At 47.0% G+C, this 23,545-nt stretch overlaps 1 protein-coding gene and 1 long non-coding RNA gene across 2 annotated transcripts in view; one reads left to right on the top strand and one right to left on the bottom strand.

Annotated features, from left to right (window-relative positions):
* The window catches only part of MFSD2A (MFSD2 lysolipid transporter A, lysophospholipid), a 35,199-nt gene extending 18,825 nt beyond the window's left edge, over positions 1-16,374 (bottom strand). Inside the window, exons 1-5 of the mRNA XM_083453304.1 lie at positions 15,967-16,374; positions 10,971-11,096; positions 10,050-10,174; positions 1,844-1,967; positions 129-207 (exon numbers count right to left, since the gene is read on the bottom strand). Of these exons, the coding sequence (XP_083309430.1) occupies positions 129-207; positions 1,844-1,967; positions 10,050-10,174; positions 10,971-11,096; positions 15,967-16,056 (544 nt within the window). The 5' untranslated portion in view covers positions 16,057-16,374. The remainder of the gene's footprint in view (positions 1-128; positions 208-1,843; positions 1,968-10,049; positions 10,175-10,970; positions 11,097-15,966) is intronic.
* Positions 16,375-19,484: 3,110 nt separating this feature from the next.
* Positions 19,485-20,998, top strand: LOC310683352. The gene is made up of 3 exons (XR_014514385.1): positions 19,485-19,590; positions 19,802-19,894; positions 20,823-20,998. It is a non-coding gene; the product is annotated as an uncharacterized lncRNA (long non-coding RNA).
* The last annotated feature ends 2,547 nt before the right edge of the window (positions 20,999-23,545 follow it).

Below are 23,545 nucleotides of genomic sequence, written 5' to 3'. Positions count from 1 at the left end.
AAGTCCCAGCAATTCAGTTAAAACACAATTAGTTGGAGCAAGAGGGTAGGGAGTGGGGGGAAGAAGTAGACAGACTCAAATGAAAGGAGCAGAAGGATTTCATCATTCAAGGAAGTGGCAGTCCTTACGGTAGGCAGTGGCGGAATCTCGCTCACTCTGCTCCCTGCTAATGAACATGGTGAGGGCCGAGTACGGAACATGGAAACACTGCAGAGGAGAACAAGCAAATAAGTCAGTCAGACTACACATACCCTTGTCCAACCTGCAATTACAATATACAAAAGGAGAAGCGAATTCAAAGTGGATGCTATTTTAGGAGGGTGGGGGGGGGATGGGGTGATGTAGAAGAAGAGTTAAGCAAGGCTTCGGGGCCTGAGGCGTGCTGAGCTTCCCAACCTGAAGAGGATAAACCCCCCACTGGACAGACCAAGCCCTCAAAATAAGATAGGGTAACTTTGGAGAACGCTCAACCTGCAAAAATAGAGTGTAACTCAAAATCTGCCCAATTTCCACTGTCTAGATCTACCAGGATCCCATCTTGTGGCAAGCAGGAACCACCCCCCCTCCTCCGGCATTTAAATATGAACACCAGACCAAGAGACACAACAACATGTGGCAAGCACATGCCTAGCTAGAAAGGACCTTAAATCCTTCTCAATGGTACTAGACTCGACTTTTCCCATTTATAGAAAGTTTTACATCAGCATTTCTCAAACTATCTGATGTGGTGGGCTGCCATACCCCCCAGTGTGCCAGGGGCCAGTAGCATATTTGGTCTCTGAAGCATCGCCCCCCCCCCAACCTGTTCTGTGGTGCAGTCACTGCAGACAGGCAGCCAATGGCTCACTGACCTGCTGAGGGCCTGGTGCTTAGAGGCAAACAAGACCAACATGCACACACCTTCATACGGTGCACACTTTTTCAGTTTTATTATTTAAGATTAGGGCTGGGCGATATCAGCTTTTCAACATCGCGGTGTATCACCAACTGAACATTGTGGTTTGGCGATATACCGTGATGTTGAAAAAAGAAGATGCATTTGACTCTGCCTGAGAGACACTAGGTGAAACTGCCCCAGCTCTCACCTCAGGAGCCAAGACGGCTTCACCCAGGCTCACAGACTGGGACAATGCAGCTTGTTTGCACTGCTCAGCTGGGGGAAGAGAAGGTCCCCCCGCCCCAAGCTGAGACAACCGTGGGGCGCTCGCACGAGTGGCCAGACCATCAGGGCTCCTTTAACTGCTTGCTGTGGGGAGCAGCAACCACGATCCCCTCAGCTGAGCAGTTTCCCAAAGCCACCACTGGCTTGCGGGAGCCTTTAACTGGGGGCTCCTTTAACTGCTCAACTGAGGCAAGGGCAGCTGTGCAGTTTAAAGATGCAGAGGAAGGAACAAGCTGTATTGGCTCCTCACCAATACAGCTTGTTCCTCCCTCTCCATCGTATGAGGGCAGAGTGGGATGGCGGTTTCACTCAGCTGCATATTGCTGGTGAAACCGCTCCCGAGACCCTCTGCTAGCAGTGCCAACTGAAGGAAGGAACTCTTGCACTCGGGAAGTACATTGCAAGGGCTCTGCTAGGCCTACGTTCCGCAAAGCACACTAAGCAGAGAACTGGCAAAGCCACTTTCTGCAGGCATTGGCGATATACGATCAAGTTGCCGCACGGGGAATTCAGTTCTGCAGCTGGTCTGGCCACATCACATATGATGTCGGGTGTGAACTAAATGAGGTGTAGTTTTGGGGGGAGTGGCCTTGTGGGCCAAATCTGGCCTGTGGACTGGAAGTTTCCCACCCTTGCTCAAAAGCAAAATGCAGTCTGTGCACAAGAAGATGAGGGACTCACTGTCACAAGGGTCTGGAAGATGCAGTAGAAGAAGAGATACCACATCACTTGGCCTTGAGAGATGTCGGGCACAAACCATATCAGGAAGTAGGAGATCACAGCAAAAGGAGTGGAGAATATAATCCTGTTGAAAATTGAAGCAAGATGAGAAAAACCTGATAGAGTTGGGGTTCGGAGAGAGGAAAAGGAAGAGAAAAAGTATAATTTGATACGAATTCGTCTGGTTTTAAATGCAAGGGACGTAGTCCATTGACCACCTCTGTAGAAGTTCTATTGGTCTTGACCTAACAGGGTTTTCACCTTCCTGTTCCTTTCAATGGCTGCTGGGGGCCACAGCAGTTCTCATTACCACGGAGGAGTTAAAGCTGATGTCAGTCGTGAACTTACTAGGCTGCCTTGGAAAAGCCACCAAATCCAAGTCCCTGACCTGAATCATAAAGGATAATTATACCGGCCTACTTTTAGGAAGCAAATACTGACACAATCCTTGGGAAATGCTAAGACAACTGGAAACAAAGCCAAGTATAATTGTCATTCTCTTCACTCTATGGCTGCGGTATGTGTCCCTGTGAGCCCCGCCTCATGGTCAGAACCCTTGGTTCAGATCCAAGGGATTAGATGACCTTCAGATTCAGCTTGCAGTCCTACAAGCTTATAATTCCAGGCTTGTCAGTGCTTGGGCGGGACTGGGTGGGGAGGAGAAGAGAGAGAGAGAAACAAGAGAGAGAGAAGAGGCAAAGTTCCAGAGAGCATAAAGAGCTGAGTAAGGTTTTGTGCAGTGGGGCTTTGATCACACAGTCGCCCTCAATGAGGCAGCAGGAGCAGGCCTGCTGAGCTTTAGAACCTGTTGTGAGCAACAAAGCAGAGATTTGGCAAGAAGGTCCGTCTGCTTCAGAAGGAGCTAAGCATTTTGCAGGACTGGAAGGGAGGCAGGAGAAGTCTACATGCTGTGCGTGTGAGGCGAGGAAAGCTAAACCAAGGAACTAAAGTGCCACCTTCTCCACCCAAAGAGAGGAATTCACTACCTCCCTCGCTCAGAAAAGAGAAGCGAACTGGCTTTCTTTGTGTATCTACTTCCCACGCAGGACCACATGATAAGACAGAGTTTTAAACAGCCACTTGACAAAGAATTAGGTGTAGGTCACCAGCCTATTGTAAGCCACAGAAAACTAGCATAAATAAGTGTGGCTTGACAGGCCAAATATTTCTGCAAGCTAGTCAACTCAGGTGGGTTTATTTCCACAAGATACGCATTTCACAGAAGGAAAACTGGCAAGGCTCAGAATTCCTCCCCCAAACAAGCTAAAGATCTACATACACCCCAGAACAAATAAAAACCCAGGGGGGAAAATGCAGGCAGCATGCTGGAAAGCAGTGGGGTATCCTGCAACATAGGCAACTTGGGCTACAGCTTTCGCCCTTAACTGGAAACCTAGTTCTTTATCATTCAATGCCTCTTGTGTCACTGGTCCTCCAGGAAACCAGAATGCGTTGCTGTATGCACATTCTCTGTAGCAAGGATACGTTATCAACAGGACAGAGGAGTACATAGAGACGGAGGGCGGGGATTGGGGTGAAGAGACAAAGGGGAAAATATCCATTTATTCCCTAGGAGAGAAACTGCTAAAGCCTTTTACAGGAAAGGACCTGGTGAATGTAAGAGAAGCTGGCTAGATCAAGCCAGTAATCGAGCATCCCAGTCTCACAGTTGTCTGCAGGAAGCAAGCAAGCCAGCCAGACCCAAGCACAACAACCCCTCTCCTCTGCCGTGGTTTTCAGCAACTGGTATTCAGGGGCACAGTGCCTCCGGCAGGGGAGGAAGAACCATATTCCTCCTAAGTGAAGTTGGCCTAATGCTCGTCAACTTTTCCCCAGCTCTTCCAATCTAATAAGCATGGAGAGTAGGGATCCAACCAAGCAAAGCTCCCCCTTCAGCACTAAAGCAGAGAAGAGTGGGTGCTCAATCCAGGTGGGGTTGGGGGAGGACTGGCTGGCTCATTCTTGCCTTCATCTGCTAGCTAATGCACAGAGACAAAAATCAAAAGTGGCACCGGGTTACACACGTGTACACACCCTTTGATAACTAAACTCAAGGTTGCCAAGAGAGATCTAGAAGACACAACCTATAATGGGACTGTGCTCTTGCATAGGCCTCATTAAAATGAAGAGGAGCCTTGCAAGAACACATTTACTGTTCTCTCAGTGCAGTTCTCATTTGGTTCAATAAGCCTTTGTGCAGGACTTCTCTGTGGACTGTACACGCTAGAAATGTGTGTACTGTCATTTGGACTTTCTGCGTTCTCAAAACCTCCAGCTTGTAGGCCAACCTTGGCTCTCCAGGGGGTCTGAGAGGCAATTCTTCAACTGACTTCAGTTATCTGATGGGCAGGAGGGGGAGGATAAATCGTGTGCTGGCTGTGCATGAATATCTCTCATGTAGGAACATAGCAGTATAGCTTAAATGAGCAAGATTCCATACAAACCCCTTCTTGATTCAAGGATGGATTTGAATGGAAACCCCTGGGAAAACAAGTTTTAGCAGCGCCTTGAAAGGGGCTTTGAAGTCCCAGCTTTAGCACTTCAAAGCTCTTTGCACCTGATGTCATTGTGATGCCATGTGACCGATAGCTAGGGGGCTGTGCCCACCAGTCTTGCTTCACATGGATTGTAAGGACTATGTGGGGCAAGAACTGCCCCACTGTTAAGTGAGTGCAAGGGTAACAAGAGCTATTGTGGAGAGCAAGTCTGAATTAGTTTTTCTTTCTTTAAAAAAAAGGTTTCTGTGCGCTTATTATGTGGGCATAATAATAATAATAATAAACAGGCATGGGCAATCCTGGTAGAATTCTTAGGAATCTCATTTCTCTTTTGGAGGCTGCAGCCATGTGGCCGAAAATTAAATTCATCCCTCAGGGTGTGTGCAAGACTACTTTTCTCCATCTGGCAAGGGAAGCAGACGGAAGAGAGAAATTATTTTAATGTGACTCATGGGCATTTTGCCCCACAGCACGCCAATTCCCATGACGCGGAATGGAAAGGTGACGTGTGTAGGACACTAAAACAATCACAAGAGTCCTGATATTCTGAACTGCTTCCAGATACTCAGTATTTGCATAGCCTTTCTCTTGCCCCTGGGCTTAAAAAAAAAATCCCCATAAACTCTACATAGCTTGATAGTGGTGCGGAAAGTGGAGGAGCGTCCACAGCCTACAGTGGGGATGCCCTTGTGGAGATCCCCTTGTAAAACACCTTTTTAGCAAGAATGACTGCTACAGAGTTCAAGACCGGACGGCCAGCTTCATTCGTTTCCTCCTCTCCAACCCATTCTAAGAGTCTCCCAGCAGTTTGACTTCTAGTAACCCCCACCCGCTGATCCGCAGAGATATATGAAACAGGCTAGACAGGCACACACCCTGGCTCTCCATTGGCTGAGCTCGATGGTGTGTTCCACCGCAATCTCTTCTCCTTCCCCGCCCACCGGCATTAACCGTTTCCTCTGCCATGTGTGAAATAGCTTCCTTCCACACACATTGCTCTTGGGGAAAGGGAAAGAGCTTGATTTTCAGCCCGGCTTCAAATCAGAATGGAAAGTGTGAGGCAGGGGCGGGAGGGGGAGAGGAGATACTAATTTTTTTAAAAATTAAAAGCAGATTTTTCAAAAGTAAGCCTTGCTTCCATGCTGAAGTTTTTAAAAGCAAAATTTTTGCTGTATTATTATTAGTGTTTTATTCATCATTATTAAGATTTATTAAATTTCTATACCAACCTTCATCCTAGGAGTACAGGGCAGTTTACAATGTAAAAAACACAAAGATACATAACATAGTAACAAGCAATAATAATACCGCCCAATATTATTATTGAGTAGTAAAACCCTGGCTCAGTTTTCATGAAATGCTGTGCTAAACCACAGCTTAGCACAAATGAGCAAGTTTCCCAAGCAAAGATCATAGCCACAGTGCTTCTGCAGCTGCTACCAGAACCAAACTGGGGCCAGACAAACCATGAGCTGTAACCAAGGTTTGTTCTTGGTTTACCACTTGTAGAGAGAAGTCCTCAATCACCTACCACAGAACCCCTGCAAATCCTACTGGCACACCTTCTAGGGTGCATGGACTCATGGTCCTCACAGTCATTGTCTGCAAATTGAGCGTGTGTTCCAGAAACACCTGTGTTTCTCCTTGTGGCTACTTCTTGGAGAGGGAAGACGCCCAAAAGCCACTGCAGAGAACATGCTGAAGATGTTGTGGGCAATATTAGAATAAGGCTACAAGCCTTTGCATGCTAAGCCCCATCAAAGACAGTGGGACTAACTTCTAAGGAGATGGGCACAGGATTGCATCGCAGGAGTGAGCCCTGTTCCCTGCAAGCCTGACAGGAGAGACGTGCGATGGAGAGGGAGCCAATTTTAGAGAGAAGCAAGCCGACTCAGGTTGATAAGGACACGACCTCATAAGCCATCTGCTCAGCCCACTTACCACATCAGAAATCACTAAACGTAACTGCTCTCTGACATGTTGCTATTCTGGACTTTCTATACTGTATTTGCAACTCACCATCCGAGATGCAAAAGTGAGGGAGAAGTACTGGGGCTATGGAAGCTATTAAGCAGACTCACACAAACTTCAACTCAACTGCAGGAAGCCTTGCCCAGAAATATCTCAGCTGCAATAAATTGCCAGGCAAGTTATTACTAAAGTAGATTTAAAAGAATCAGTTCTAGCTTAACAATGGCCTAGACAATGTCACAGCTAGGGTGTTCTGCTTTCTGTTCTGCAATGGGCCCGCTTACAAAAGATTTCCATGAGATCATGTACAGGTGAAGATGAAGTTACATTTGTTTCTACATATTCGTTAACACATTCCAGACACTACTGACACCCTTTTGTCTTTGTGAGTCATATTTACTAATGCCAACAAAGGTATCTGGCTGAGCCACTTTCCTAACTGCAGAATTTTTTTTGCTTCCCAAGAATAAACTAGTCCCCTACTCCCAACAAATTTAATTAGCCCCCCACCCACTTCCTGCTGACATCCTGGCCAGCATTTTATTAACATATCATAAAAAGCCAATGAGGATCTATATTATATACCGCTAACATGGGGAGCCTGGGCACTCCAGAGTATGTTGGGGTATAAATCCCATTACAGTCATACCTCAGCTCCCAAATGCCTTGGGAGTCAAATGTTCTGGCTCCCAAACGATCAAAAACCAAAAGGGAGTGTTCCAGTTTTCAAACGTTCTTTCGGAACCCGAACATCCAATGGGGCTTCCAATTGGTTGCAGGAGCTTCCTGCAGCCAATCAGAAGCCGTGATTTGGAAGTTGAATGGACTTCCGGAACGGATTCTGTTCGACTTCCGAGGTACGACTGTATTCCATCGCTGTGAAACAGTATATCAATGGGTAACTGCTTCTCCAATAGCCAATCCCTATACAGCGAAAACAGAAGTACCCTCCCCACAGATGGCATACTTTGGGGAGTGGGGGGTGGGAATAGACATACGGACCCTAAGGCCTGCAGAAGTACCAAATCACCACCACAAGGACAACCCAGAGAACAACCCAATAAGCACAGAGCAGAAAGCTGACCCAGAAAATGAGGAGGCAAAGGGGGGAAGGGGATAGGAGATGGGAATGAAATGGAATTACATGAAAGGGGGCCCAGTTCACTGACAGGTACCCTGAACAGCAACATTCCACACAGCAACATTTTGTTGTAGGCCCCTCCAGTCTATGTGAGACGCCGACAGGAGTTTTTTCTGGCTTCTGACTGGCCTTCCTGGACTGAACCCAAATAGCATCATTGCATGCTGGCTGGGCAGACACCCGCCCTTTATTCCAGTCCTGGAACCTCAGCAAAGGCAAAAGCAGTGGGGGAGGGATATTTTGGGCCTGGGTTTAAGGCCAACAGAAGCAAAACAAAAAGCACCAAGTTGCACCAGCAAATTTAAGAACCCCAAAGGGTGGGGTGGAGAGTATAATCATGCCCTACCAAAGAAAGGCATATCTAATTTCTCCCTGGGCAGCTCCTCCCCACCCAACCCTTTTTCATATGTTATCCACCGTTAGGTCCTTCAGCCAGTGAGCAATGCAATCCTAGTAACAGATGCAAATGCTTCCCAGATTCAGAGGCTGCCACTATACCTCAGCCATAACTGTCAGCCGAAAGGGGATTGGGAAAGTTCAGACATAAGCAGCTGTCTCCTAAGATGCTTTTCCTTATAAATCCCAGGGTGCTAGTTAGCCCTTTTTTATTTATTTTGCTGCAACTTTGATTTATCAAGAAGTTCCACTTTATCCATAGGAATCTGAATAGCCACAATGGTTTCTGGTCCCACTGCAAGTTCTAATTTAAGCACAGTTCCACCCTTCAGACAACCTCTCTCTTCCCTAATTTCTCCAAGTACTGAAAACAGGAAATATTTGGGTAATATACTGCCTTCCAGATTCTTCTGCGCCCAATGTGTGAAGACTATTGTGGAGGCGTAGGCCTGTTAGGAAAGAGGTGGCAGCACTCTCCTAGTCCTCAAGTGGGGAAAGGCTGCTGTTTGCCCAGGCACCAAAAGCTTTCCAGTCATTAACATTCTCCAGTATTAGATGGGGAAAGCTGTAGTTCGAAGGTTCTATCTCCAGAAAGAGCTGCAACCCTGCTTGACAGGGAGCCTCTGACTATCAGCGATCATAGCTGTCAAGTGTCCCTTATTTGAAGGGACAGTCCCTTATTCCACCGCCATGTCCCGCTGCTGTCCCTTATTGATGGATGTCCCTTAAAGGATGTCCCTTAAATTTCAAAGGAAGCAGCTCCTCTCCCTCCCTCCCTGCTGGCCAGGGAGGAGGGAGGCTCCAACTGTGTTGCTTGGCTGTGTTGCTCACCCAATAAGAAGTCTAAGAACGACTGGGGGGTGGAGCTTGCATGCCTTGTGTGTGGCTAGTTAGTGCAAGCTGAGGGGTTTTTTGAATGCTGGACGCCATTTTGTTGCACGTGTGTGCAGTACAAAGCCAGGCCGGGGAGCCATCTTAAGTTGAGGCTGCATAGGCCTTGTGGTGCATGTGATTCAGATTCTAGTCAGTTGAACCTCTGGTTACAAAGTTGTTTGGACAGTGTTCTCGAAGCTACCAGCATGAGTTTGACCAGACTGCAGGAGGACAGGAAGATTGGAGTGCCTGGAACAGGTGAGGCTGCAGGTCCCTTATTTTGGCTGCTGGTCCCTTATTTTCAAGGCTGTAAGTTGACAGCTATGTCAGTGATGACAGTATTATTAAAAGGATCTGTTCCCCAGTTTTCACCTATACTAGGGGTGGGGAACCTCTGGCCTGGGAGCCAGATGTAGCCTTCCAGACTTAGCTATCTGGCCCTCAGGAAGTTCACCACACCCCTCACTGCCCCTGCATTGCACTGTTTGGCTGCAATGTGTCCTTGCACTGGGAGATTGCCTCTTGCTTGCCTCAGGAGTTTCCCCTACACAGGAGACTAGAATGACCAATCTCTGCCATTAAAGTTCCACTCTGGGGTTCTTCCTCAGCATGCAGTTTTAAAAAAATCAAAGCCTGTTCACAAATGCAATCTCTTGCCAGATTGAATAAGCAACCGTTCATCATCTTACTCTGAGTTGCTCCTTTACACTCCTGGTTCAGTCCAAAGATAATTTAAATAAAGCCCATTCAACCTCAGTCAAGCGGGGAGTGCATAATAAAATATTGCTAAATCCTTTGTTGGGCATAAACCAAATGCCTGCCCTCTCTATTCCTCGTTATCAGACAGAATAACATAGCTATGACTACACACGGCTCATTCATTTTGCAGGGGAAGCCAAGAAAGAAAAAAGCCATTTTTCCAGCCTAGGAAGAACAGCCTGAATCCAGACTGCAGATAGTTAATCCAAAAACTTCTATTCCTGCAGCTGGTGGGTTCCTTTCCTCCCTCCTGATGATTTAGAGTAATTTGTCCTTATCTCGAACAATGCCTCTTGCTTGCCTCAGGAGTTTCCCCTACACAGGAGATTAAGCCAAGGGGGCGCAAAATTGAGAAGATATATGAGAAGACTGCCAAATTTTGGCTTCATATGGGGAGCCATATTATGAACGATCTGCCCCGAGACAGGCCCCCACTCCATTCACAAATGCATGTGCTTCTCAACATAGTGACAAGCACTATGCACTGATTAGCTTTACGAATCCCAAATTTCGGCAAAAACCAGCTTACCAGGGCATCAGGCGTCCAAGGCGACTCCATGACGTTTTACTGATGAAGAAACCCACCAGTGGATCAGTAATGGCATCCCATGCGCGGCCCACAAAAAGGATGATGGATGCATAGAAAGGGTCCAGCTATGCGGGAGAGGAAGAGATCCAATTCAGGTCGAGCAGCTTAAGACTGAAGGTGTGGAAGCACGTGAGTACAAGGTGAGGTTCCACCAGTTATGCTTTCCAAGTGCACCACTTGTCTTTGTCATCTCAGGTGGTCTTTGTCTGCCCCCACTAAGCTTGAACAACTTGTGACCGGCCACACATTACAGAGGCTCAGCAGGCAGGGAGAGATGACACCATAACACAAAGACCAGCAGCTCCAAAGTGCAGCCTGTCAGGTGCTTGGAAAAACCCCTCAGGCAGGCATCAAAAAAACTGGAGGGTTTTCAAGCCCCAGGTGGCTAGTAGGGCACATTTTCCTTGGAAGAGGAACTTGTATCATGAAATGCTACTCCTGCAAACAACATAATTTACACAGGAATATAGAAAGCTGCCTTATACCAAGTTAGGACATAGATCCATCTAGCTCAATATTGTCTATTCTGATGGACAGTGGCTCCCAGGGTATTTAGACAGGAAGTCTTTCCCAGCCCTACCTGCCAGGGATTGAACCTGCGACTTTCTGCATACAATGCAGCTGCTCCATCACTAAGCTATGGACCTTCCTCCAGCAACAGAACTCTACCGCTCTCTTCTGCTATATTGTTAGCTACAGTATATCCAAAGGCAGCCTTCATGCAAGGGTCTGTCAGGCATAGCGAAAACCCTTCTCCTGCCAACTGTCTGTTTCAATTTGAAGGTTACTCAGTGGAGTGCTGCATTCCATCACCTTTGGGCCACCCCTCAAAAAGCAAACATACAAGCTGGTCAGACTTACCTGAGCCACATCCAACAAGTAAATCTGCAGAAAGAAGCCCAAGGCGCAGCCAGTGATCTGGTAGGGCGCTCCGCCAATGGCATAACACACTTTGCTGCATATCGATAGCTTTCCTTTGCTTTCTCTCTGGAAAATAGAGGACAGGACGTACTAAATTAGCCACCATCATTCCTGGGCATATTCAGCTTCTTGTGGGAACAGCATGGCAACCTAACAACTTTGCAACTAGTTGAGGTTGTGTGTGTTTATCAGTCCAGAGCCTTGAATGACTTCCAAGCAATGTGTCATATCTGGTTGTATTAGCTCAAGGCATATTTGAGCAGAGAGCTTTACTACTCCCCACTCTTACTAGCAAAGATTTACATTGCTCACTCAACGTTTGCAAACAGCTCTGCCTCAAGCGGACAATGGAGTTGCATCAAGGACGGACAACAGAAGTTGCCCAGAGTGGGTGTGTTGCTTGTGTGTGCGTGGCAATGCATTCCACACCACAACACTAATTTCCTGCTAACCACGTAAAACTCTCCCTGTCTTTTTGTTCCCTGTCTATTCAGGGGGTGGGGTGAAATGTTTATTTTATACATCATTTACAGGCTGCAGAATATTTACTTTTCATCATGGCTCATCATGGCATACAAATCTATGGCCATGACAAGCCTACTTCTTAAACAAGTAATAATTTCAGAACCGACCAATTTCCTAGTGGTGCAGCAATAGCATCATCATTCATTCATTAAAATGCTAGCACATTTGCAAAGCTAAGCGGGGTCTGGTATGATTTCAAATTGGATGGGGGAATGCATGTTGAAATTCCTGCATTGCAGGGGCTTGGACTAGATGACTTTCAGGGTCCCTTCCCGTTCTATGATTCTATGACCACTGCTTCCCCACCGCTAGCCTATATCTGGTTCTCTTAATGTTGAGGTGACTGAAGCCTAGCAACATCTGGGGAGCCACAGTTTAGCCTTCCCAACTGCCAGTGGCTCTCCAGGGTTTCAGAGGGGAGTCTTTGCCAGCCCTACCAGGCAATACTTGGGATTACCTGGAACCCTTTGTACGGAAAGCAGGTGCTTTCTCTATGCAGCAGCCCTCCCCAAAGGTAGAGCAGTGGACTTGGAAGACTACCTGGTGAACTTTGGCCAGTCACAGTCTTTCAGACTAAGCCTACCTCACAGGGTTTTTATGCAGACCAGACCAGTTATGCTACCCCGAGCCCTTTGGAAGACTGAATAACCCTACCCCACAACCAATCAGCAGCAGCAGTAGTCCGAAGTAAGGCTGTGTACAGTGGTACCTCTAGTTACAAACTTAATTTGTTCAGAGGTCCATTCTTAACCTGACACTGTTCTTAACTAGAGGCGTGCTTTCGCTAATGGGGCCTCTTTTGCTGCTGCGCTGCCAGCACATGATTTCCATTCTCATGCTGGGGCAAAGTTCTTGACTTGAGGTAACTCTTCCAAATTAGCGGAGTTTGTTACCTGAGGTGTTTGTAACTCGAGGTACCACTGCACACACTATTACCTTTAAAGCACACTCAAATCCCATTCTTTCCTTCAAAGAATCCTGGGCACAATGGTTTACCCCTCACAGTGTTACCATTCCCAGCAACCCTTTGCGAAACGCAGTACCCAGAATTCCTTGAGAAAAAGAATGAGCTGTGAATGTAGAGTGTGTACGCAGCTTTAAAGGTACAATCCAGAGAGATCCATAAAGTTTGCTCCCTCCCTTTCTCAAGAATCGGGGTCTTACAGTTAATCATACACACACACAATATCTACTCAGGAGAAAGATGCATTGAGTTCAGTGGGGTTTACTCCTATGGAGTTTGGGATAGGTGTGCAGCCTTAAACCTTCTGAATATCACGGAAGGGATCAGATACGTACCTGCTACAGTTCAGTCTGTGGTCAGATAATACAATAGTACTCTAACCAGTTACATGAAGTGCTTAAAGATATTTTTTTAAACCCACATAAAATGGGTTCTCTTCTCCATGAAGCATCTGATGACACACACTCTGCAGGTGCTGGCTGTCTAAACCAGGACTCCCACCACAAATATATAGTATTTAGCCATATGAACCTTTTCTGGAGAGAAGCACCACTTTGTTTCCATCATAAGTACCACCTGCAATCCAAGTCCCCATTTCCTGGTGGTAGTGCTCTCTTTAAGGCTGCACTCCTAAAATGCACTTCCTTCCATGAAAGTAAACCCCACTGATCTCCATATACTTCTGAGAAGATATGTATAGGTTTGCACCACAATTGTTTTTAATCACTACATTGCACTGTACAGCTGGGATGGGAAAACTGTGGCCCTCCAGATGTTGCCGAACTCCCACCATTCCTCATTACTGGCTGGGGCTGATGTGAACTGGAGTCCAACAACACGGGTTCCCTCTGCTTGCTTCAGAGCACTGAAAAGCCATGGGCTCCCTCAGAAAAGCTTCAGAGCAGCCCCGTAAAGCAGGCCAGTATTGCTATCACCATTTTTCAGATGAGACACAGCTGAGACACAGATGGCAACCACAAAAGCCTACCTACTGAATCTATGGCGGAAGTGAGATTTGAATTGGTGGGCAGGGAAGACACAAACACACATTTCCTGCCTTGCTCTTTCAGTAAGATTATTCAGCATAAGCTCCACGTGGCTGCCTGGCAATGCAACTGCTCCATCTATCTCTACAGTAAACTCGGAAGCAGGAAAAAAGAACAATACGCACAGCTCCCTGGATCCACTGGACCATATTTAATCTAGAAGATTAACAACGGGGGATTGGTTTACAGATAACAAGCAAACTTCTCTAGAAAGCAGCAAAACCAACTGCTTTGAATGGAGCCAGTGAACACAAGCCTAATTCTGCAAAGCAATCCAGCTGCCAAGTTTAGCGGCACAGCTGCATTCGCAGGGAGAACAGCTGGGGCAGCTCCCCACCCCCCAAGACCCGGAATTGGAAATTGGAAAGGGAGAGGCCCTGAAAGAGACACGTACTTCAACGGCACTGGTGTACACTTTCCCCAGGAGGCGGGCTCCATCAATAGTGCCCTGTGGGAAGTTATGAGCTACTCTCACCCCATGCAGCACAGTACAAGGGGCTGCTGTAACAATGAGTCTCCAAAGCCTTTGCAAGGAGTAAGGTCTGGGCTTTCCGCTACCAGAAGCCAATGCTGATACTAATTCAACAACAGGCAACCTTGAGCAAGGCACCTCTGTGCTTCTCGCCTTTCTTTTCTGTTGCAAGGAGTCAACATCTTCAGAAGGGATGTTGCAACTAACACTGGAAGAAGCCTGCAAAGCATTTCATGGGGTGGGGGATGCTTTTGCCCCTGCCATCAGCTGTGTGGCAGGCTCCATAGAATTGCTCCTCAGGAGCACTTTAAAATGGCAAGAATCCCACCACCCCTTTTAATAACTCTGACCTATGTTGAGTGATAATATTGCTAACTATGAAGCAATCACACATGGTTCGCTGAAAGTCATTGTCTCTAATCCTAGTAATGCAGTTCATGTGCTGTTCCAAACCCCTTAAATTACACTCCTCCTTACTTCATTCATTCACACAAGAACCTACTTGGGTAGGTGAAATTTCCACACACATTTTGCACCCATTCAGCATACTGCAAACTGTTCAACGATACCGTTTCGAGTCCTGGAATAAGGATCAATACCATCTACTATCAGTACTAGCAGTTTTTATTTAGTGCCCAGGGCTATTATCTTTTGACCAGCTTTCTCTCATCTCTGCCCCAGATTCTCTAGAGTCTTCAAGAGTCATGAGGAAGCCAACAGGTCAAAATCCCACCTTGGAAGTCATGGTTAGAACTCAAGAAGAGTCCTTCTGGATCAGGTCAGTGGCCCATTTAGTCCAGACTCCTGTTCTCAGGGACCAACTAGATGAAAAGCCAAGACCAGAGTCCAGCAGCAAAACTCTCCCCACTTGTGATTCTCAGTGTTCAGAGGAATATTGCCTCTGACAGTGGGGGAGAAGGAACATAGCCTTTTCCTCCAAAGTTTAGACTCTAAACTTTAGAGTTAAAAACTAGACATGGACCCCCCCCCCTTTCCATATAGTTTAGCTTACAAAAACAAATGTAATAAGTTTGTATATTAGTACAGGCACCCTAAAAATCAATCATTACTTTATGCTCCCTATACTCTTTACTTTCACCTGGACCTCCCACTCCGCTATGTATATGTTTTAAATGCATATGAGAAAGCGGGAACAAGTCTGATTTTTCTAGTTGCCAGGAAGTTAAAACAGCGCGAGCGACCCCCACCCATCGAGAGTAAAGCGAACGCGGCGCCTTTAAGGAAAGTTTGCCCTTGTCTCTAATGAATGAACTTGAACGGCTCGGAGGCCTTTGGAGTCGATTTACTACCACTCGAAGGTTGTGGGGGAAGAAAGGCAGGGGGCGCCGCACCCCTCGCGCAGCAGGCGGTGCGAGACTTCGCAGCGTCCCGCGCAGAGAGCTCAGCCCAGGCTAATGGCCCCGGCGCCTCCCGAGAAAAGCCAGCCCGGACAAAGCGCCTCTAACCCGCCACAGTCCTCATCCGAGATGTGGGCCGTTCCCCTCCTCTCATCTGGACGGATAAACCTTATAAGGAGTCCTCCCGTCACCACCCCCACGCCCCAATCCCGACGGGATTCGGATCTGCCACATCGCTTTGACGCCACGATCCGCATCCCGGCGTTGGGGCGAATCGCAGGATCTATAGTGCGCTTTCTGCTCCAAAGCCTCGCTCTTGCACACACAATGCGCGGCCCTTTGAAGAAGAAGAAACTCCCAAAGGCCATCCGGATCGAGCCATGCGGATCCACTCACGTGGCAGCCCCGGTCTTCCTAGCCATGCCTCCTCGGGAGTAACGCCCGGTGGAACTCCCCTCCTCCCGAGCCCAGCGTGCGAGGATCGCGGCTTCAAATCCCTTGAGGATTTCTAAACTCCCGCCCCGACCCGACCTCCCAAAGGGGACCCCCCCTCACATTTTTTCTTAGGTACCTTGGGACGTATCAGTTCCTCTTGCTTCAAAATACTTTGCTGCAAAAGACCCGCAGTTGCAACGCTCTCCGCTCCTTCTCCTTTGGCCATTTGGCAAAAAGAAAAAGAAAAAAACCAACCCCAAACCCTGACCCGATCCCCTTCACTGGTCTTTCCTTTCCTTCTTTGCTTCCTTCCTTCGCTTTTTTCTTCTCCTTGTTGCTCGATTGGTTGCTCTTCGCTTTGCCTTTTCGCAGGTGAAAGTACCCCGTTGACAAAGCAGCACCACGTATTTGATGGCCAGATAAGCGCGCTCGCCCGAACAGAGCGGCGTGGCGTTTCCTTTCGCTTTTCCCAAGGCGAAGGTCCCGCTCGAAGCCGCCCAAAAGTGAGTGAATGAATGAACGGCTCGAGGCGGATTGAATTTCATTCGCACGCTTGCAGGCGGAGCCCCGCCCTCTTACTCGTGAGACACGCCTCCTCCCCTCGCCCCGGGGCTGGAGGGTGGGGGCTGGCAGCTGCCCAGCGCACACCCACCAGCCCTGATCCTCTTTTGCTCCTGTGCCCATAATTGGAGGCGCCACCCAATATAACGCGAGAGCCAATCAGCGGCTGCGCCGGCGCAAACACCCCCAATTTACCCATCGCCTTCTGCCTGCCTCCTCCTCGCCGAAGCAGACAATCCCGGCTCCTAATTTTAGCCCCTCCACCTGCCTGCCGTTTTTACATTGTGATCACGGCTTTCCGAAGTCCCTGAGACATTATTCTTAAACTGATCTAATCCCGTCCGTATCCCCTGCTGCTAAAAGCGTCAGGCTTTGCCAGATCGCTTACACCAGCACTTCCCAAATTTGGGAGGTGCAAACTGCTTCCTGAAATAAAGAAAAGAGGCACGTCTTATTCGTATCCTCCCCATCCCCAGATATTCATTTATATAGGCCAGGAATGGGGCTGCAGTTGTGGGGCTGCAGACATTGCTGGACCACAGCTGCCCATCAATTGGACTCATCAACTGAGGAGGTCTTTGGAGGTCTTTAAGCAGAGACTTGACAACCATATGTCAGGAGTGCTCTGATGGTGTTTCCTGCTTGGTAGGCGGTTGGACTCGATGGCCCTTGTGGTCTATTCCAACTCTATGATTCTATGAGGTTGGTGAGAGTTGGAGCGAAACCATATCTTCTTTAGGCACTCTGAAAATAGACCTTGTTTCTAGTGCACTGATTATGACATAGGAGCCAACTCCAGGGGGCAGTGGGTGCTTGGGCACCCACAATAATATAAATCTGGGGGCGGGGCACCCATAAAGTCATGAGAAAAGCTGGCAGATGACAGCTCAGCTCCGCCCTCCTCAGCCAGCCAGTGAGGCACCCTTTCTGGGGAGGTGAGCGACTCAGATGTGGAGACAGAGTCTCTCTGCCTCCGAGCCCGTGGAAAAGGGTGCCTTGCTGGCTGTGGAGAGGAGGAGGAGGAAGAGGAACTGCTGCTAGCCGCAGCAACACAGACGTATGACATCACATGCGCACTCTGTACGTAGTGTGTGTGACATCACTATGTGCAGGCGTGTGCTTGTGACATCACACGTCCGTGTTGCGCAGCAGGCACCCACAATCCTGAGGGCGAGTTGGCACCCCTGGATTATAAGGTGAAGTAAGGTGTGTTTGTGTGTGGAGCCACTGTTTGTGCTGGCTCCCTTAAGGCAGCAGGGCATGATTTGGTTAAAGTTGGAAGGAGTCAGGGATGTGGCCTTTAGATGCTTTCAAGGCAGCCTGCTCCCTTCCAGATCTTATGGACCACAAAGTTATGTAGCAGCTCCAAAGGAGAATTTCAACGGAAGGTGTTCTGCCGAAAACTTGAGAGAAGTTTGCTTCCCTTCCCCCACCCGCCCAGTCAGTGTGGCACAGGTGGTTAGGCCTGACCATCTTACTACTGTGTTATGTGTATACAATGTGTGTGTTTACGCTAAACATCTTCTTCCCTACTGTTGACAGCATCAAGGCTGCTTCAAACATGATGCATTCACTACACAATAGCCTAACAACATAGGGAGCTAACTAATTCCTGTTGGAAGGGGTTTCTTCTGATAGTGTTAAAGTCAAGTAGCCAAGCGGGAGGTGAGTGGAGGTGTTGCTTAGCAACTAGGCAGACTGGCATTTGCTCTGATTGGCTGTGCAGTTTTGAGGGTTTCTCTCCCCACCAAATATGTTTGGTTAACTGTCCCTCTGCCCTGAAAAAGGCCTGAACTAAGAAAGTCAAAACCTGTCTGTTAATTTCTTCCCAGATTACACTGCTTTGTGGAGTTTCCTCATTAAAGTGTTGTCAAGATTTCTTTCTGGAATCCATCTGCATTGTTTAAATGAATTTCCTAACAATTCCAAGACAAAACGTTGGCTCATTTAGCCCACTAATGTGTACACTGACTGGCAGCAGCTCTCCAAGGTTTCAGACAGGGAGCCCCCTCGGTCTTCTTTCCAGATGAATTTGAATTCATCTGGAGATGGATTGAGTTTAGGCCCTTCTGCATGCCAAGCTTCATCACTGAGCCGCATTAAATGCTGGGTAGATTTCATCATGTAACGGCTGCACTTTATGCACCATTTCCCCCTCTGTGTGTTCACATGCCAGAAGACTGCAATTAGCCACAGAGTGCTAATACCCTTTCTAGTCTGAAAGTGGGTGCCTCTGAACAGAAGCACCATGAGAAGGAGTTGAGTGGGCCTCATTCTGTTGTTTCTTCCTAGAGTTGCCACATTTATGTGCTTTTTTATACTGGTTATCTTAGGCATCATGTGCCATTGCTCTGGGCAGACTTTTTAAAAGTCCTTAAGGCAAAGTGATTCTAAGAAAGCACAGAGTGCATTTCACCGTTGATGGAGAAAACACTAAATTCACAGTTCTCCACGGCTGAGGTTGGCCTGCCCCAATGAGCTACCCTCCCTCTGGGAAATCACAAGTTTGGTTGATTCATTAAATGATTAATTACAGGAGTGGCAGCTCTTCTGCGGAGCCATGCTCTTGACACAACCACCACCAGCAGCCAGGGCAGAGTGGGGTCATGCCAGGGCAGTGGTGATATCAAGGCTACGCGGAGCCATCCCATCTGTTGCTAACCACATTGCCTCCTTGATTAATTTAATAAATTAAAATGCCTACACTGAATTAAAAACATTTCTTTAATTGGCTGATTCTGTCATGCTCAGAACACAAGTCCAAAATACCAGCAGCCTGTCATGACTGCTAAATGAAACTTCCCACTAGATGTGGACACCCTGTTCAAGGCAAGTCCCTCCAGACACACTTCAGGTGTGTACAGTGGTGTAAAGTTAGAGGTAGTGGCACAGGGGTGGCTCCCCAGGGGCTAAATTGTTAGGTATGCAAAATTTCAACATCCTGTGCTGCCTCAATACAGTTGTGTGTGTCTATTACTGGGCTCTGTTGAAAACGGCTTCTCCATGCAAACCAGGAAGTGACCTCTCCAGACAAAAGAGCAACTCTTCTTTTCGTATCTCTGTGGCTGTGATCTCCTAGGTAACGAGGATGCTATTAGGCAGCTGAATGTGCATGCATACTCTGTCCATTTCCCTCCATCCCACCTACCCCCTCTGCATGGCCCCGGGTGCTGGCAACCCACGCTACACCATTGGGTGTGTAGGTCACATGTAGGTCCATAGGCGCAATGGAATGCATACATTACCTATCAGCATCTCATTAGTTTTAAGTAGGCCCAAATCTGGTCTGAATGGGTGACCCCCTGGGAACCACATGTCCACTTCCTTGAATTCCATGACAGCAGAACAATGGGATTGAAATGTAAAATGAATAAATAAATCCAGGTCCAATTCAAACTCTTGTTTTAAAGACTTATGAAGCTCAGGACCCCGATAACTCAATAACCACCTCTCTCCATATGAACCAGCGATCGTCATCTGAGGCCCCCTCCGTGGGAAGTCTGGTGGGTGGCAACACAAGAACAGGCCTTTTCAGTGGTGGCTCCCTGCTTATGGAATGCTCGCCCCAGGGAGGCTCGCCTGGTACCTTCATTACATATCTTTAGGCACCTGGCAAAAACATTCCTTCAAGAAAAAGGTGGGATGTTTTAATATAGATTTGTGGAGTTTTTTGCTGCTTTCCGTTTGTTTGTTGCTTAAAATATTGTATACTTTGCGTTTCAGCGGTAAAGAAAAGACTAATAAATTTCAATATTAACTAATTACCGTATTTTTCACTCTATAACATGCACCCGACCATAACATGCACGTAGTTTTTAGAGGAGGAAAATCCGTAGGCATGCCACCAGTAGGCATTCCCTCCATAACACACACAGACATTTCCCCTTACTTTCTAGGAGGAAAAAAGTGAGTGTTATGGTGCAAAAAATACGGTAATTAATTCAGCCACATCTCCATCCAAATGCTGATAGGAATGTGCATTAAGATACCTACCTGAATGTGCATCCATCTGATGTTGATGACTTACAGGTGCACATCTGATTTACCGCTGCCACTCCTATGACATATGCATCTTCTTTGTACTGGGACCTGTGCACTTATCCAAGCATTTTCTTAATCTACAAAAATGTAACACTCTGAACAAAAGCTAGCTGAGCATCAGAACTCCTTGTTCTCGAATATCTCTGACAGCTGGATCAGAGTGCAGGAATTCGACAGAGGACGTCTTGGGAAGAAAATGACTCTGGGTTATCTTTGCGCATGAGCCTTTGGGAACCTGTTGATCACATTTATCTGCTCCTTGCACCTGTCTGGGCTTATAGGGGAAATTATTTCTAGCATTTGGTCATATCAAGTCCTTTACGGGGGGAGGGGGTGAGTTGCCATTGGGCATTGCTGTCATCCAGCACCAAACCTCTTTTCCTCATTTAGCAGATGTTCCATCAGCTGACCAGATTGATTCCATCTGCCACAAGATTGATCTAAACGTTCCTCCACACAAAAGTCACTCACAGTCTTGGCAAAGCGAAGTTATAAAGGCCGGTCTCTTTGAGAGAAGACTTTCAGTGCAGAAACCTGGATTCATTGCTAGACCAGTTGATGGAAGGACGGGGAAGGAATGTGCGTAGATTTAAATCACCATTCTCTTCCTTTGCGATGTGGAATCTTCCTGTCGTTTCCTGGTCACCAGATGATGACTTCAGACATCTTGCGTGGTGAGGGTTGATAAGAAAATGCTTTAGGATTACATAAGCTGTGGTCAGTTTTGGCAATGCAGGAAATAACAGTACATTTGTGGCAAATATTTATTTTAAAGGAAAATGCGTACACTTGCGCAGACACACACAAAGGTTTCCATGTAGATTGCTACTTAATGTTCAGCTAATATAACCACCCCATTTTTATACTTAAGTCTCACATATTTCTGTGAGCTTTTATCCTTTTTTTATATATAAAATAGATTTTATTCATATTTTCCACACAACAACACAAAAGATATCGAAAAATAACAATACACAACACACAAAATTCAACATTCGAAAACTAAAGAAAGCAACAACAAAAAACAAACAAACACAAATCCATATCTTTCAAGTTAATATTATAAACACCAAAACAACAACAACAAGACATTGCTGTGAGCTTTTATGCATTGCATTTATTACTACATTTATACAGGGCCGGCCTGTGCATGAGGCAGGCTGAGGCAATTGCCTTAGGCAGCAGAACTGCAAGAGGCAGCACCTGCAAGCAGCCTGCCTGCCCCACCACCTCTGCTGCTGGTGAGAGGTGGGGCAGCAGTGGCAGCGGCTTCCAGTGAGATCTCATAACATCTTGCAGAAATCTCACGAGATCTTGCATACTCCACAAGATTTCGTGAGATCTCGTTGGAACCCATCAACGTTGCTGCTTTGTGGGTGCCACCACACAACCCACACAAGGAAGTCTTTGATCGCGTGTGTGGACCAATACCTTCCTGTTATACCTCAGGCAGCAAAACAGGATGCACCTTGCTTTCAAGAAGCTCTAGGTTCTTTCCCCTTCATATTATCCTCACAACAACCCTTTGAGGTAGGTCCAGCTGAGTCTGTGACTGACTCGAGGTCACCCAAGTGAGCTTCATGGCCTGGTGGGGATTGGAACAAGTCCTAATCTGATACACTCTAACTAAACACTTTAAAACTAAAAGCAACTGACAGGAGGGAAGAATGAAATCAGGAGCAGATATAGGGTAGTAAGAAGACAGAAAACTGGTAAGTTGCTTAACTCTTTCCCTCCCTGCTATCTGCTCAAAAATTCCTCAACCCAACCAATTTATCTACCCACAGAGGGGGTACAGCTAATCATCTTTTTAATATTTGCATACTTTTAATATACTGTATATTGGAGTCAGGCAAAACTCCCTAGTGATCGATTTCTCCATTTCAGAACCACTGCTTTAATCACAGGGTTTATTAACCTAAGATATATCTCCCTCAAAGTGTGTTTGACTCTTGCCAGTAATTTTAGAGGAAGCTGGCATTAGGCAATCCTCTCTCCTGGTGCTAAGGAGAGGAGGAACAGCTGAGGATTTGTAGGCCAATCATAGCATCCATAACTCTTCTAAGGAAGGATGACTGGATTCCCAAGATCAGCTGACAGGAGCAATGTAGAGAGGAAATTCCTCTGGCAGACAGTAAGCCTTTGTTTCTGTAAGGGCTGCGCAACCTTGTTTCATGTCCCAAGATTGCTGGGAGCTGTTCAGGGTGGGCAGATGTCCTACTTTGCAGAGGATAGCCCTCTGTCTGCTCTAAGCCCAGTTTAGAGATAAAGAACCCCAAGAAGGGAGAGAAGGAAGGGCTTTGAGGTTGCGCATCCACAGTTAGTTTGCAGAGCAGATAGAGCATGCACCCTAATCACCCATAAGTCACAGACCTCTCCCATCAGCTGTCTGGCTGGTGCTGACCCATGACAGGGCCTTTTCAGTGGTAGTTCCCCAGTTGTGGAATGCCCTCCCTAGTACTTGTCTCCATCATTATTAACTTTCAGGATAAATTTGAAAACATTCTTGTTTATGCAGACATTTGACACCAGAACAATACTTTTCCGGCCCAGAGATCACTGTTTGCAAATGTTTTAATAGAAAAAGTTCACATGGAAATTCGTCAGCATTTTAGTGCAAATTTCTTCTAATATAAACACTCTTGCAAATGTTCCCTAAAACAATGCAATTTCGTTTCACTAAGATATGTAATTTTATGCACACTTTATGCCAGTATATATACATATTTGCACACATTACGTGGCCAGAGGACCCTATTGCTAAATTCGGAGAAGTGCTCACTGAAATCATCATCTTCTAGCCCCTGATAGTGAAGATGCATCCTTTAGCTACTGAGAAATCAAAAGGCATGAAGGTGGTGTCAGTGGTGAAAAATCGTCCTGTCACTTTGCCTGACCTGTAACACTGTTATGGGTTAATGGCTCTCAGCATCCTGTCATTTCCCCTAAAATGTACATGCCTGCCCTCCGGCACACTACATAGGTAACACAAACTTAACCTGCTCCACAACCTTTACTATCACTTGTGATCACACATCATTACACAGTTCTGCAACACACCTACAACACCTCCTGATCACTGGCAGATTGCACAAAGCCACCCAGGTCTGCCT

This window comes from Podarcis tiliguerta, assembly GCF_965153285.1.
Source record: "Podarcis tiliguerta genome assembly, chromosome: 8".
Lineage (NCBI taxonomy): Eukaryota > Metazoa > Chordata > Lepidosauria > Squamata > Lacertidae > Podarcis > Podarcis tiliguerta.
This window is presented reverse-complemented; position numbering and strand designations above follow the sequence as displayed.